The following is a 13,837-nucleotide window of genomic DNA, read 5'->3' as shown; positions in this document are numbered from 1 at the left end:
GCTCCTTAGGGTCACCCAAAAACTCATCCGGATTCAACCGGAAGAACTCTCTCATCAGAAAAGATGGCCCTGCTTCAGCTACATGGGCCTAGACTTGATTCTCAACCTTGAGAATGTCTATGGATTCCTTCAATGCTCCTGCCATCTCGCGGGCTAAGGCGCCGATGGCCTGCTGACCTACTGGCTCGGCCACGTTGGCCTGATCAACTCCCTACTGCTGCACCGGAATTTCATCCGATATAGGCATCTCCTACCTCCTAGGCCTACCACGCCTACCACCACGTCCTCGTCCGGATATCCTAATAAAGGTAACAAAGGATTAGTACATTCACAAATGTGTCGAAGCTATTTCACTCACGTCCTAATACATTGGACAACTGTAATTCACTCCACATAAGCACATAATCACATAAGCACTTACGAATTTCATTTCCAGATAATGACCATCCCGTGGCGTTGCTAGAGTTCCAGTTAAAAACGACAGTGATCAAGTCCCTTTCCAATAGAACTCCCAGAAACCCATAGATTCGATCAACATCCTAGAAACTAAATTCCATACCCATATAGTCACATAAACATGTTATCATATAAGCACATAACATCATACATAAGTCTCTAACAAGCGAGACAAACCCATTGTGGTACTAACCACTTCCCACGTACCCAAAGTATTCAAACCCGGTACGCTCTGATACCAAGTCATAACGCCCCAAAAAAATTGGGCAGGATATATCTATTTATGCAACAAAACCCACCTGATAGACAAACACATATATATTGCTAAGTAATCCATACACCCATTTCCATTAAATCCCAAACATGCATTTTACAACAAGTACGAAATGGAAGCCAAACAGGTAATAAGTGCCCTACAGGCTTACAAATTTATCCAACAACATTCTTGGTTACAAAAATTGAGTCTCGCTCATTGTATCTTAAGCCCTTGGCTTTACAAATAACAAACATACACGCATAAGGCATAATTAAGAAGCTCTTGCTTCCCAAAACTCCATCCACACTATTGCCTTGGAGGAAGCATCTCACCTGTACCTGAAAATGGTATTCCCATATAGGGTGAGCCAACAGCCCAGTAAAAACAATCTAACACAATCTATGAGGTTTAGCAAACGTATAAATACCACGTACATAAACAATACCGATCCTGAAACATCCATAAGACCTGCATATCCATATGCCACTAAGACCAACCTTATTCCATTTTCCTTTAATTTCATTTCCAGTTCATATATGCTACTCAATTCATGAGTTAAATTCGTTATCTTTCAACAATCAAAATGAGACTACAACTCAATGATTTTCCAATTATGCAATACTCACATAAACACTTCAAACCTGCCATTTTACGGATATTTCGTCTGAAGGAATCGACACCCATTTATATATAAAATTTCGGGTCTTTCACCCAGGACACTCCGGCCAACTTGCTTTAAATGGAGTCCATCCCCTTTCTCCTCCCAAACAAATATACATATGCAATATATTTATAAACATAATCACATATGGAGTACATCCCCTTTCTCCTCCCAATAAACATACATAAACAATGTATCTATAACATGGTCATGTTCAATGACAACAACAATGAATTAGCATTAAATCGCCTAATCTTCATATAATTTCTACAACAATCATAGCTATCCTCCACCGATAGCCCAATGCAATTATTTCTAAAGAGATGTTCAATATGAAAATAAATAGTTTATTCAAAACTTCCATAGGTGAGATAATACATATCTAATATCACCATTTATAATCACAACCTTCCAGTTTCATGTTTTCAATGTTAGTCCCAATTATTTAAGCAAAATAATAATTTAATCAAAATTAGGGCAGAATCCCCCTTTCACCAAATATCAACCTAAACACCAAAATCAACTATTTTGACACAACATGATCTTATATTCAAGCCTCATACTCGTTTACCTCATCTTCATCAAAACCCTTATTTTCATTTCACACCCAAATCCTAGATTTGTCCAAACCACAACCAAATCTCATCATCTATACACAATAGCAAATAACTAAGCTAAAAACCATATTAGAGTGTAAAAAATCCCTACCTCAAGTTTTGAAGAGAATTCTGAGATGAAACCCCAAAATCTATGGTGTCAAAACTCGATCTCCACCACACACAATGAAGCCCTCGAGGTGATAACCAACTTTGGTGAAGAACTTAGGCCTAAATCCCAATGGATTTGGAGAAATCAAAGAGAGAAAATGACTTCTAGAGAGAGAAGCTCTAGACTTGGAAATTTGGAGAGTTTTAGAGAGAGAGTGGGCTGCAGAAAATGAGCTGAAACCCTCATTTACGAACTGATATAACAAGGTCACTCGAGCGTGAAATACACTTTCCCGTAAGCAATTTCGAATGCATTTTGCATTTTTGCTTTCGGCGAGCTGACCGGGCAGCTCGGCCCCCAAAGTTGACCAGGTCAAAATCGGGATCGCTACAAAAATGCCGTTGCAAAAAGCAGCAATTGCCGTCGCAAAAAAAAGGCGACGGCATGATATCGTCGCTAAAACGTTTTTGCAACGCCCTCTATTGTGACGCCCCCATTTGCCGTAGCTAAAAGTCATTTGCCGTCGCTAAAAGTTTTTTTAGACGACATTAGGAGTATTAGCGACGACATTTTTGCCGTCTCAAAAACCTGAATTTTTTGTAGTGGTGGTTGTAAAAATGCACTTTTTAATATTTTGTTATCCATCCCTATGATGTAAGTGCATTTGTCCTGTAATGTTGAAGGGTTGAGTTTTTATACTCTTAATGAAATTCTGTAGCTCTTGTTGAGTGGGGTGTGTCAATTACAGGAACATCCTTGACAGATTTCACCTATGTGAGCATGAAAGTGGGGCCGTTTTCCATGAGAACAAGGCTTATTCTCAAATATGTTCATGAAAACTGGGATAAGTACAAGGCCGTAATGTGCTGGCTATTAAAAGCTAATGTCCACACCTGGATTATTATGTGTGAGCAGTAATACTTTATTTCCCCTAAGCCGTCATAGTTCAAGTCTGAGACCACTACTCACTCTGGAGTAGAAGTTGTTGTTTCACTAATGAAGGTTCAATATAGAGTACACCTTCATGATGCATCTAGTCTATCTTTGTTTGGTAATCTCTCTTGTCCTTGTAGCTATTAAAATGGGTGGAGGATTGTTGGACCATTTTAATATCTTTTATTTATTTATTTATATATTTTGTTCATGAATCTTCTTTTGTTTTGATCATGAATCTTATCTTGTTCATGAGTGGAGATTCATTACTTTGGGGACCATTTGTTTTGTTCATGAATGGAGATTAATTAGAATTCATGAACTTGGTGGTGCGTTAATATTTTGATACACTCTTCCTTTTCTCTAGGTTCATGGTCATTATTATGTTTTGATGTATTTTGTAAAGTCCTAGTGGCCTATATATAGTTCCTCTCATCTACTCTTTTCTACACCAACACACCAACTATTTTTAATACAAGAGAGATTACTAGCAAAGAAGGGTATTTTTCTTGGTGGAGCTTTCGGTTCACCATCTTGTACAGAGTTGGCCTGAACCATATGATAAGTAGTCGTGTTGTTGTATGCTGGAGGGGAAAAGTCATAATTTTGTGACTGCTGCATCAGTATTTTGGTTCTTCCTACCGCAGTGGGCTTGATCTTTTTAAAAAAATGAGATATCTGTGCCTCAGTCTGATCTATTTGTATCTCATTTTCTTTGCATTATTTATCAATAAAATATAATTTTTTCTGATATTTTCATCAACATATGTTGCTATTTGGAGCAGTTCAAGTTATTTTCTCTCAGATACCTGACTTCCATAACATGGCATGGCTCTCAATAATTGCTGCAATAATGTCTTTTTCGTATTCCTCCATTGGTTTGGGACTCGGCTTAGCAAAAACAATAGGTAACTGACAGTTCATATTGTTTACTATTATCACTTACAAGCATAGTACTGAACATACCGATGGGCACAACCATATTGGGGTGAAATAATTCTTTATCCAGTATGGATATGTTTCCTAATAGCAAGAATTGATTCAAATAGTATATTGTGCTGTTAAATATTTATGCACCTGAATCCAATTTGTTTCAACTTTTAAGCAAGACAGGCATTGAAAGAAAAAATTTCGTTTTTTTGGTTTTTCTTGGGGATTTTGTGTTGATGTGTGGATTTATTTATCAATCTATGAGGAAACAGAAAAGCCTCTGGGTGATCCATCTAAGTTTGTATTCCTTCATTGCTTTTGCATTTAGCTTTTATAAAATGTAATTGCAGGAGATGGAAAGATTAAATGGGACATTTATGGAGTTTCTAAAACTACTGTAGTTGAAAAAGTATGGGTTGTTGCCCAAGCAATCGGAGACAAAGGTGTGACAATTGTGCTACCACTAAAAATATCACACATTTTACTACAACCTTCCATTTTTTTTTTCTTCAGATGTTAAATGTAAATAGTTTTAATAACTTTTGAGATGAAGGACACCCTGAAGTCGCCACCACCAGAAAATCAGACCATGAAGAAGGCCTCTGTAGCAGCTATTCTTCTTACTACCACCCTCTATCTTTGCTGTGCTTGTTTCGGGTATGCTGCCTTACCTAGAAAAATGTTGATTGGCTTTGGATTCTATGAACCGCATTGGCTTGTTGACTTAGCTAACGCATGTGTCGTTCTGCATCTCGTCGGAGGATATCAGGTGCTCCGTAATTCATGAAATTAAATATGACATATTTGTGCTGCAATTGAGGTTTAATCATGGATATGCTTATGCTCCAACTGTACTTGAATTTAACATACATCTTTTATACAAATTTCAGTGAACAAATTTACATTGCTACTATTAACTTGTTAGGAATTCACAGTGATTTTAAACCTCCTTTCAGTCATTTCTTCAATTAAAAAAAAAAACTAAAAATATCCCCACATATACATCAATTTCTATCATATCATACGTTTGTTCCTAAATTTATATTCCAAACAAACAAAACAAAAATATATAATTTTTTCTTTTTTATCTTTACAGTGTCTATATCCTAACATTTTGAAAATTGTTACGTCCCTAATCTTTTGACCTCGATCACCATTCAGTAGACATACAAATGAAATTCTTATGCTCTCACATGTCCACATACCCAGTTATGGCTAATTCGCATACACATAGTCGCCAAATTTTAACTCTTGTCCTAACTTAAAACCAACTAAAAACATAACTATCTGCTTGGAACTAAAAACAAATCAGCTATATATCCTTTAAATTTATATGCAAGTGTCTTTAGACTAACTTAAAAATGATTAGCGTGCTTAACGCTTGTATAAACTAAAGTCAACCAGTACAGCACAAACTGGATTTTGTGGATGCATATGGTTAAATTCTAAATTCAGGGTTCTTTATTTTATTTTATTTTATTTTAATGTGTTTTTCTTAATGTTCTTGCTGGTAAGTATACACTATCTCTCTTTAATATTTTTCATTTGGTAGGTGTACAGTCAGCCATTATTTGCTGAAGCAGAAAGATGGATAACAAAGAAACTCCCCGACAACGAATTTGTCAACAATGTTTACACCATCAAGCTCTCAATGCTGACAGTTTTCAAATTGAATCTTCTCCGGCTATGCTTTAGAACTACTTACGTTGCATCTACCACATGAATCGCCTTACTGTTTCCTTACTTCAACGATGTTTTAGGAGTACTGGGTGCTTTGAAATTTTGGCCTTTGGCTATATACTTCCCTGCGGAAATGTACCTCAGGCAAAGAAATATAAAGGCTTGGACAAGAATGTGGGTTGTGTTTCAGGCTTTTAGAGCAGTTTGTTTGGTTGTGACCATTGTAGCCTTTGTTGGGTCCATGGAGGGGCTTATAATTTCTGAGAGGGAGATTTGTGTCGGACAAGTACGGCCAAGCTACAGTAACGCGGGTTATAACGGAGCAGCCGGGTTACACTATTTGCTCGGTCGAAGCAGTTCCTCGGCCCGTCACGCCGGGCCGAGGTAGATTTGTCGACCGGAGTGTGGAATCATGCGTGTGCCCGACCGGGTTGTGATCCGACTAGATATTCGGTTGGATCCGCAATGGTGCGTCTGGACCGAGGCAAGCACATCCCGGAATGAATTTAGACCGGGGTGAAGGTTGGCACGCCTCATGGCCAGTCAGTCCGAAAAGACGAACTTCTTATAGCTCGACCGTATTAATCATGGTTGTGTTTCTTCCTAAGGGATAAGTCAGTCATGATATCCTGATTGAGTGTGCCACCTGGACCAATGGTGTGATGGAGGGGAAATCCACTCTTGGCACACGTCAATACCGTTTGGTAGTTCCATACATGCTGTTTGGAGGTTTTAGCCTTTACACGCGTAAAGTAGTGAGAGGGGAGCACTACCACCTGTCCAGGGAAGAACATCAGAGGTAGTGCGCGCATAATCCCTGAGGCTGCATGGCCAGCCTAGAAAAAGGAGGAATGGGGGACATTGGCGGTAAGCAATCTGAACAATTCTCTCTCTCTCTAAAAAGTGCTCTCTTCTTCTTCAAGTGGTCTGACTTGATCGTCGAAGGGTCTATCCGACAGCACACCTCCGGGCAGCTTACCATTTCTTTGACTTCAGGTCAGGCGTCGTTGCGTGAAGCTTGAGTTCAAGGAGTACGAAAAGCAAAGGATATTTCACCCCCGTACAATTGGCGATGTCTGTGGGAAAAAATTTGATACTCAAACCTTGCTCTTCAAGCTTTTTCGACCGTTTCCATGGCTAACAACGATGAAACTCCACTATCCGTCGTCGATGGTGTCACACCAGAGTCTGTTTGATGGAGAGAAGGCCCCCTGCTATCCCAGCCATGGCGGGCCTGGAGACCTCTTCGAGAGGTGCGCGAGATAAACGCGCAAGGAGTACTGATCGCTCGAAGAGTCCAGAGGGCCATCGACGGCAGGGGAAGTCGCATGTGCAATGCCTGGAGCACAAACTCAAAGACCAGGACGCCCTCATTCGTAAGATGGCGGCTGAAATGGAGGTGCTGAAATGCCAGATCAAGGGGAAGGGTATTGCTGGAGAAGGCAGCCTCAGTGAGCGCACCCCATCTCCTCACTCTGGCAGTCGCTGCAAAGAAAGGACGCACTCTCTCTCTATCACCAGAAGCTATGGGGTCGGGGACTTCGACCCACAGGTGGGCAAATCTCTCACTCGTGACAGCACCTACCATCCCTCACACCCATCGTCGACGTCGCGATACTCCTTTTCCGCCCGTTCCGGCGACCTGAGGGATGTGTTAGAGGAAAGAGCTCGCCGTAGGGAGACTCAGAGATTGCCGGCATTGCAGAGGCTAAGCTCCTAAATCTGCTGTAGTGAGGAAGTGGCAATGCCAGCGCCCAGAGTGGTGGCCCCAGCGCTTGTGGACAAAGAGCTGGCGAGACTTATGGCTATGCCGCTGTCTCCAGAAATCGAGAGTACACCACTCCCTGTCGGATTCCACCAGCCTAAGTTCACCTTGTACGACGGCAAGATGGAACCGTACATGCACGTGAGTCATTACAAGCAAGTAATGGCTGGATACCGGCACAATGACGCCTTGATGTGCCTCATATTCCCAGCAAGCTTAGGAGAACTGGGCCTGAAATGGTTCGAAAGGCTTCCGGAGGGGAGTATCAAGGGATGGTAGCAATTAGCGGAGGCCTTCGTCACCAGATTCAAAACCAACACTCGAACACCAAAAGAGGTCGACCATCTCCTGGGCATCAAGATGGAATTTGGAGGTTCGTTGAAGGCATACAATGCGAAATACTGAAAAACTTACAATGAGATCCTCGACTGCCCCACCAATCTGGCGATTACTCAATACAAACGAGGTCTCCCAGTCGGACTGGTCAAAAGATCAACGTCGTGGCTCAAACCGCGATGACAGAAACAAAGGTCGCAGAAACGACTGAGCTAACGCTCCCCGTGATGAAAAGGAAGATGCCAAGAGAAAATTGAAGGCGCAAACTGGTATCACCACAGTCTTTAAAATCCCTATTTACCGTATCCGGAGTGAAATCCGAGGTGAGCCTTTCGTCCGTTGGCCGGCCAAGTTGGGGAGTACACAAAGAGGTTTCAACTCAAGATATCGCTGCACCTTCCATGAGGAACAGGGGCACCGAACGGAGGATTGCTTGCCGCTCAAACAACATTTGAAGGAGCTGGTAGAGGTGGGGCATCTGGACCAATAAATAGATGGGGGCATGAAAGCCGATCTACCGGGACAAACCGAACCGAACGGCCTAGCCGCCCTGGACGCAGCGCCACGAGGCGTAATCAATGTCATCCATGGCATCATTGAACCGGCAAGGGTCTGCGAGCAGAGAGGGATGATTAAGAAAGCCAAGCACATGAGGGAGGTGCTCTCCATTCAGCCCGCCGTGAAGAAAGGGAAGATCGAAGAGAAGGATATCCTTGCCTTTTCAACTAAGGACTTGGAGACAATTCAAATGCCCCACAACGACGCCTTAGTAGTGACTCTTCACGTCAAAGATTTTGACATCAAGAGGATTTTGATTGACTAGGGGAGTTCGGTCGAAATCATGTATTATAACGCGTTCAAACAAATGAAGTTGGAAGACAAGGACCTGGCCCCTGCAACGTCTCCATTGGTTGGGTTTAACTCTCAACTAGAATGGTCGATCGGAAAGATCATACTGCCGGTCAGAGCGGGATCAGTCACGAAGCAAGTGGAGTTTTGGGTGCTTAAAGTCCCATTGACCTACAACTTAAGTTTGGGCAGGGGCTGGTTGCACGCCATGCAAGCAGTAGCGTCGACCTACCACCAGGTTCTGTGCTTCCCGGCATCGACCGGGAAGGTAGAAGAGGTTTGGGGAGACCAGGTAATGGAAAAACAGTGCTTCGTTGCGATGAATGGCAGCTGAGCCGCCAAAGGCTTCGTTCAAATGGTAGAGGGCCTAGAGGGAAAGGAAGTCCTGGAAGACGTAGGAAGAAAGGCCGAGGAGAAATCAATTGAAGATTTGGTGGAGGTGCGCGTAGACGAGAATGACCCAAACAAGTTCTTTCTTTTGGGCTCATCCCTGTCCAGCGCAGAACGACTTGAGTACGTTGACTTTCTGATTTCCAATATGGAAGCCTTCACATGGACGCCTTACGATATGCCTAGCGTCAATCCTAGTTTAATTTGCCACCAGTTAAACGTTGTTCCAAATGCACGGCCGGTCATTTAGAGGACACGCCCGACCGAGACATGGAAAGAGACCAGAATGAACCAACCGGAACCTTGGTGTTGAGAAGCTCCCAAAACCCATCGGACTGCTGGAAGTTGTTTATTGGCGAGATGCGGAAGCTCTTCGTCGACGGGGCCTCCAATAGACATGGCGCCGGGCTAGGTTTCGTGCTGACTTCATCGGACGGGCTGGTTATCGAACAAACAGTTACGTTATGCTTCCCGGTGTCCAATAATGAGGCAGAATATGAGGCCCTCCTTGCCAGATTGAGAAGCTCATTGAGAATGAAAGCGTCGGCCCTTATGGTATTCAGTGACTCCAAGCTGGTGGTCAATCAGGTCTCTGGGGAGTATGAAGCTAGGGATGAAAGAATGACCAAACATCATGCGCTGGTGCACGTAGAAATCAAAAAGTTCGCCGCAATAAGAGTGGAACAAATCAACCGCGAAGAAAACAATACAACAGACGAACTGGTCGGCCTTGCATCCACACAAATAGCTTTCCCCAATCCTTTGATGATAGAATTCCTACCTCGGCCAAGCATTGAGGAACCAAAAGTGTCCGAAGTACTCTGTGCCAACCTAGGACCATCCTGGATGGACCCCATCATTGCCTTCCTAAAAGATAGAATTTTGCCAGAAGAGAAGAAGGTGGCCAACAAAATCCGAGCCAAATCAAAGCAGTTTTGGCTCTCTCTATCCAGAGCCTTATACAAGAATTCTTTTACTAGGCCATATCTGAAGTGCGTCCACCCCGACAAGGTAGAAGCTTTCCTCTATGAGATCCATGAAGGCATCTGCGGGAGTCATACTGGGGGCAGGTCATTGGCTTACTGAGCGATTTCCCAAGGTTATTGGTGGCCGTGCATGCAGGCGGACGCGCAGAAATACGTTCGCAGGTGTGAAAAATGTCAAAAATTTGCTCACCAAATCCACCAGTCGGCCAAAGAATTGCTCCCCTTTACAAGTCCTTGGTCGTTCGCGCTTTGGGGATTAGATATTGTAGGACCACTCCCAGCAGCTCTGGGCAATCGCAAGTTCTTCATCGCTGCTACCGACTACTTCACCAAGTGGGTTGAGGCCGAGCCATTGGCAACCATAAAGGAAAAAGATGTGAAGAAGTTCGTTTGGCAAAATGTCATCACTCGCTTTAGTATGCCGAAGGCCCTCATATCGGATAATGGCACTCAGTTCGATGGAAAACTCTTTCGCGGATTTTGCGAGGAGTTAAAGATCGAGTTCTATAACTCAACACCAGCCTACCCTCAGTCAAATGGTCAAGCAGAAGCCTCAAACAAGACCATCTTGGACGGATTGAAGAAGCGGCTAGAGAGAGCCAAAGGAAAGTGGGCTGAAGAACTCCCCAATGTGCTTTGGGCGTACCGCACCACGCCGAAGCGCTCGACCGAGGAAACACCATTCTCCTTGGCCAATGGCATGGAGGCCGTCATCCCACTAGAAATCGGCGTGCCAACCATCCGGTCTGAAAGTTTTCAGCCAAACTTAAACAATGAAGCAGTGGCCTTGAAACTTGACCTAGTTGAAGAAAGAAGGGAACGGGCTCTGATCCACATAGCAGGCTATCAGCAAGAGCTCTCCAGGAAATACAACAAGGCTGTGCATCCAAGGCTATTCAAGATCGGAGACTGGGTCTTGAGAAAGGTAATGGGCAACACGGTGATCCCGAGCGAAGGCAAACTCGGTGAAAATTGGGAAGGGCCGTATAAGGTAACTAGCCTTGCTGGCAAAGGGGCATACCATCTAGAAGACTTAGATGGTAAAGCTGTCCCTAGACCATGGAATGCAGCCAATCTTAAAATTTTTTACTTTTGAAATGTAATCGTTTTTGTTCCTTAGCCTTTTGAACCTTTAGCCTTTTGGAATTTGATGTAAATTGCTGACATATAATGAAAGATAGCCCTACTTTTTTCTTATATTATGTGTTTCTGTACGATGACATCACAAGGATATTGGGCCACTATGAATGCTAGGGGCAAGAAGCCAACAATGGTTTGACAAAGACCGTAAAACAATTGGTGTATTGTCCAACTCGCAAAAGGGTCGAGCTGACTTTGCTCGCCTGAATTGAAATGTTGGCGTCTTCTCCAACTTACAGAAGGGTCGAGCTGACTTTGCTCGCCCGAATTGAAATGTTGGTGTCTTGTCCAACTTGCATAAGGGTCGAGCTGATTTTTGCTTGCCCAATCGAAATATTGGCGTCTTGTCCAACTGGCATAGGGGCCGAGCTGACTTAGCTCGCTTGAATAGAATGTTGGCATTTTGTCCAACTCACATAGGGGCCGAGCTGATTTTTGATCGCCCAAATGAGATGTCGGTGTTTCATCCAGATTGCAGAAAGGGCTGAGCAGATTTCGCTCGCCCAAGTGAAACGTTGGCGTATTGCCCACTTGCATCGGGGCCGATCTGATTTCTGCTCGCCTATGGCAATGGATGCTTGGGCTATCCAGGACCATGGCCGAGTTGATTTTGCTCACTTCTAGCTGGAACTTGTTCGGTCAAAATAATGTGCAATTGGCTCCGTCATGAGCCGAGCTATAACTTATATTCGACAAACATTTCAAATCGAAGAAGATTTACTTATCATACGGAAGGCATAACAAAAATAGATACATAGCGGGCAAAGAGTTAACGGTTTCATTGATTACAAAAGTGGGGCCCAGCCCGGTTACATTCAAAAAAACAAAAAAAAAAACAAACAAAAAGGGCAAAAAGAAGATCAATCCAAGTCTACAAGAGCATCTTGTTAGGCCACTCCTACCTCGACTTCATCTGCCGCAGCATCAACCACCGCGACAACTTCCTGCTCGGCCTCTCGATCCTCGGCCCCTTCAGAAGCTTCAGAAGGATTTTGCTCGACTGGTTACACGCGGTTGCTTCTGCTTCAGCGGCCTGCTTCGCTTCTTTAATAAGCCTCTTCTGCACGGCGCTTGCGTAAGCCTGTATATAAACCGGAATGAAGGCAGCGGGCGGGTTTTGGAATACCTCGGCGTCCTGACCAAGGCCAAGTTTGTCCACGGCGGCCTTCCAACCGCACTGGAAAAAGATGTCCTTGGTCCCCTAAACTTGCCGTTCGTAAGCCCTCTCGCCCTCCGCATAGCCACAGTCCTCGACATCGTCGACCGCCTTGTCCAGCTCGATTTCGTGGGCGCCGCGGAGTTTACGCAGCGCGGCGATGTAGCAAGCCTTGGTCAGCTGAAGGGCCCTCTGCTTGTCCTCTTCGGCCCGGGCCAACCGTTCAGTCAGTTTGTCGCACTCGGCCTCCGCCGCTTCCTGCTTGGCCTTCAGTTTAGTCAACTCGGCCGTCTTGGCCTTGTTGTTGGTAATTGTCTCCCACAGACTTTTCCGCACGGCAATCATTCGCTCGTGGGCTAGGTAGTTCTTCTGCGCGGCCTAAAAACACATGAAGATTATCAGAATGGAAAAACCGAGCAACAACTTGACAACCAAAGTGACTGCCAACTTACCAACACTATTGACTTTGCGACCGAGCGGTGCACCTTCAGGTTAGATAGCTCTTCGTGCTTTTTCATGTCGGCGGGAAGGAGCAGCCCCTTGGTCATGTTGAAGCCAAGATAGTAATCCTTGTCCGCGTAGACTAAATCTGCAGTAGAGACAGCCCGACCTTTGGATGATAACTCGGGCGACCAGACCGGGGAGGCACTGGATCGTGTGGATGGCCCGATGATCGGTTGCTCAGTATGGTCCCCCAAGTCGGTTGAAGCATGCTCGGTTGAATCCTCGTCGGCCAGATGTTATTCGGTTTGATTTTTTCTCAGTCTCTTCTTCGACCGACCCGCAGCTTGTTCGCTGGCTAGAGCCAACATAGCCCCCTCCTCTTGCACGGCCGATGTGGAAGAAGTCCCCCCAGATGCCTCCGGTGGCTGGGAGTCGCTCGCCTCACCGATGATCATTGACTTGATAGCCCGGATCTTCGCCATTTCTTGCTCGACCGTCAAAGGGACCAGTTTGATCGGTGGAAGGCTTGGATCTGGTTTTGGAGAGGGCGCACACAGAAAGTCGGTCACCCTGCTCTTGCGCAGCGCCGTGTAATGGTAGCTCGGTTCGAAGTTGAGCAGCTTTGGTGATTCTCACTCCTCAGCCGGATGACGCAGCAAAACCCTTATAGCTTCCTGGTTAGCGCGGGAGTAATCCTCTGCCAAGAGCTTATAATCTGCAAAAAGAAGACAAGTGTTAGATTGGCAACAAGAAGACCAATACAGAAAGAAAATAATATGATTCGCCGAGATACTCACTGGCACTCCCAAAATCTTTCCTAATGTACCAGCCTGGTATGGGCGCCTCGGTGTCCTCATAACGACCGGACACCCACAGGAAGTCGTCATCGTTGGTTTTTTTGTTCGGATTACCTTCGATGAGTTTTGCTCGACCTTTCCTAACCTTCAGACACCAGCAAAGCGCACCTTTATTTTTGCTAAGACTATATTGGTGAAATATCTCGGCGAGGCCGAGATTCAGACCGAGTATTCTATTTAGCTTGGCCACACCGTTTATTATTTTGTATGTATTGTTGGAGACTTGGGTCAGGCATAACCTTGTCTGCCTCAAAAACTCACAGATCAGCGGTTGGACCGGGAAGCGCAGG

General features: G+C 44.5%; 1 protein-coding gene and 1 pseudogene across 1 annotated transcript; both read left to right on the top strand.

Annotated features, from left to right (window-relative positions):
- The window catches only part of LOC114304205 (putative amino acid permease 7), a 42,507-nt pseudogene extending 36,495 nt beyond the window's left edge, over nt 1-6,012 (top strand).
- A 3,222-nt stretch (nt 6,013-9,234) lies between these two features.
- On the top strand, nt 9,235-10,050 carry LOC145798245 (uncharacterized). Its single transcript, XM_082885753.1, has one exon. The coding sequence runs from the start codon at nt 9,235-9,237 to the stop codon at nt 10,048-10,050; it is 816 nt and encodes a 271-aa protein (XP_082741879.1).
- Nucleotides 10,051-13,837: the final 3,787 nt, after the last annotated feature.

The sequence above is a fragment of the Camellia sinensis genome, chromosome 8, assembly GCF_055761805.1.
Source record: "Camellia sinensis isolate YWXY chromosome 8, ASM5576180v1, whole genome shotgun sequence".
Classification (NCBI taxonomy): Eukaryota; Viridiplantae; Streptophyta; class Magnoliopsida; order Ericales; family Theaceae; genus Camellia; species Camellia sinensis.
The sequence above is the reverse complement of the archived record's forward strand: the minus strand, read 5'-3'. Positions and strand labels throughout refer to the sequence as shown.

Bases quoted from the DNA above. Each gene is read 5' to 3' on its own strand.
- LOC145798245 (XM_082885753.1), top strand. From the start codon at position 9,235: ATGGAAAGAGACCAGAATGAACCAACCGGAACCTTGGTGTTGAGAAGC.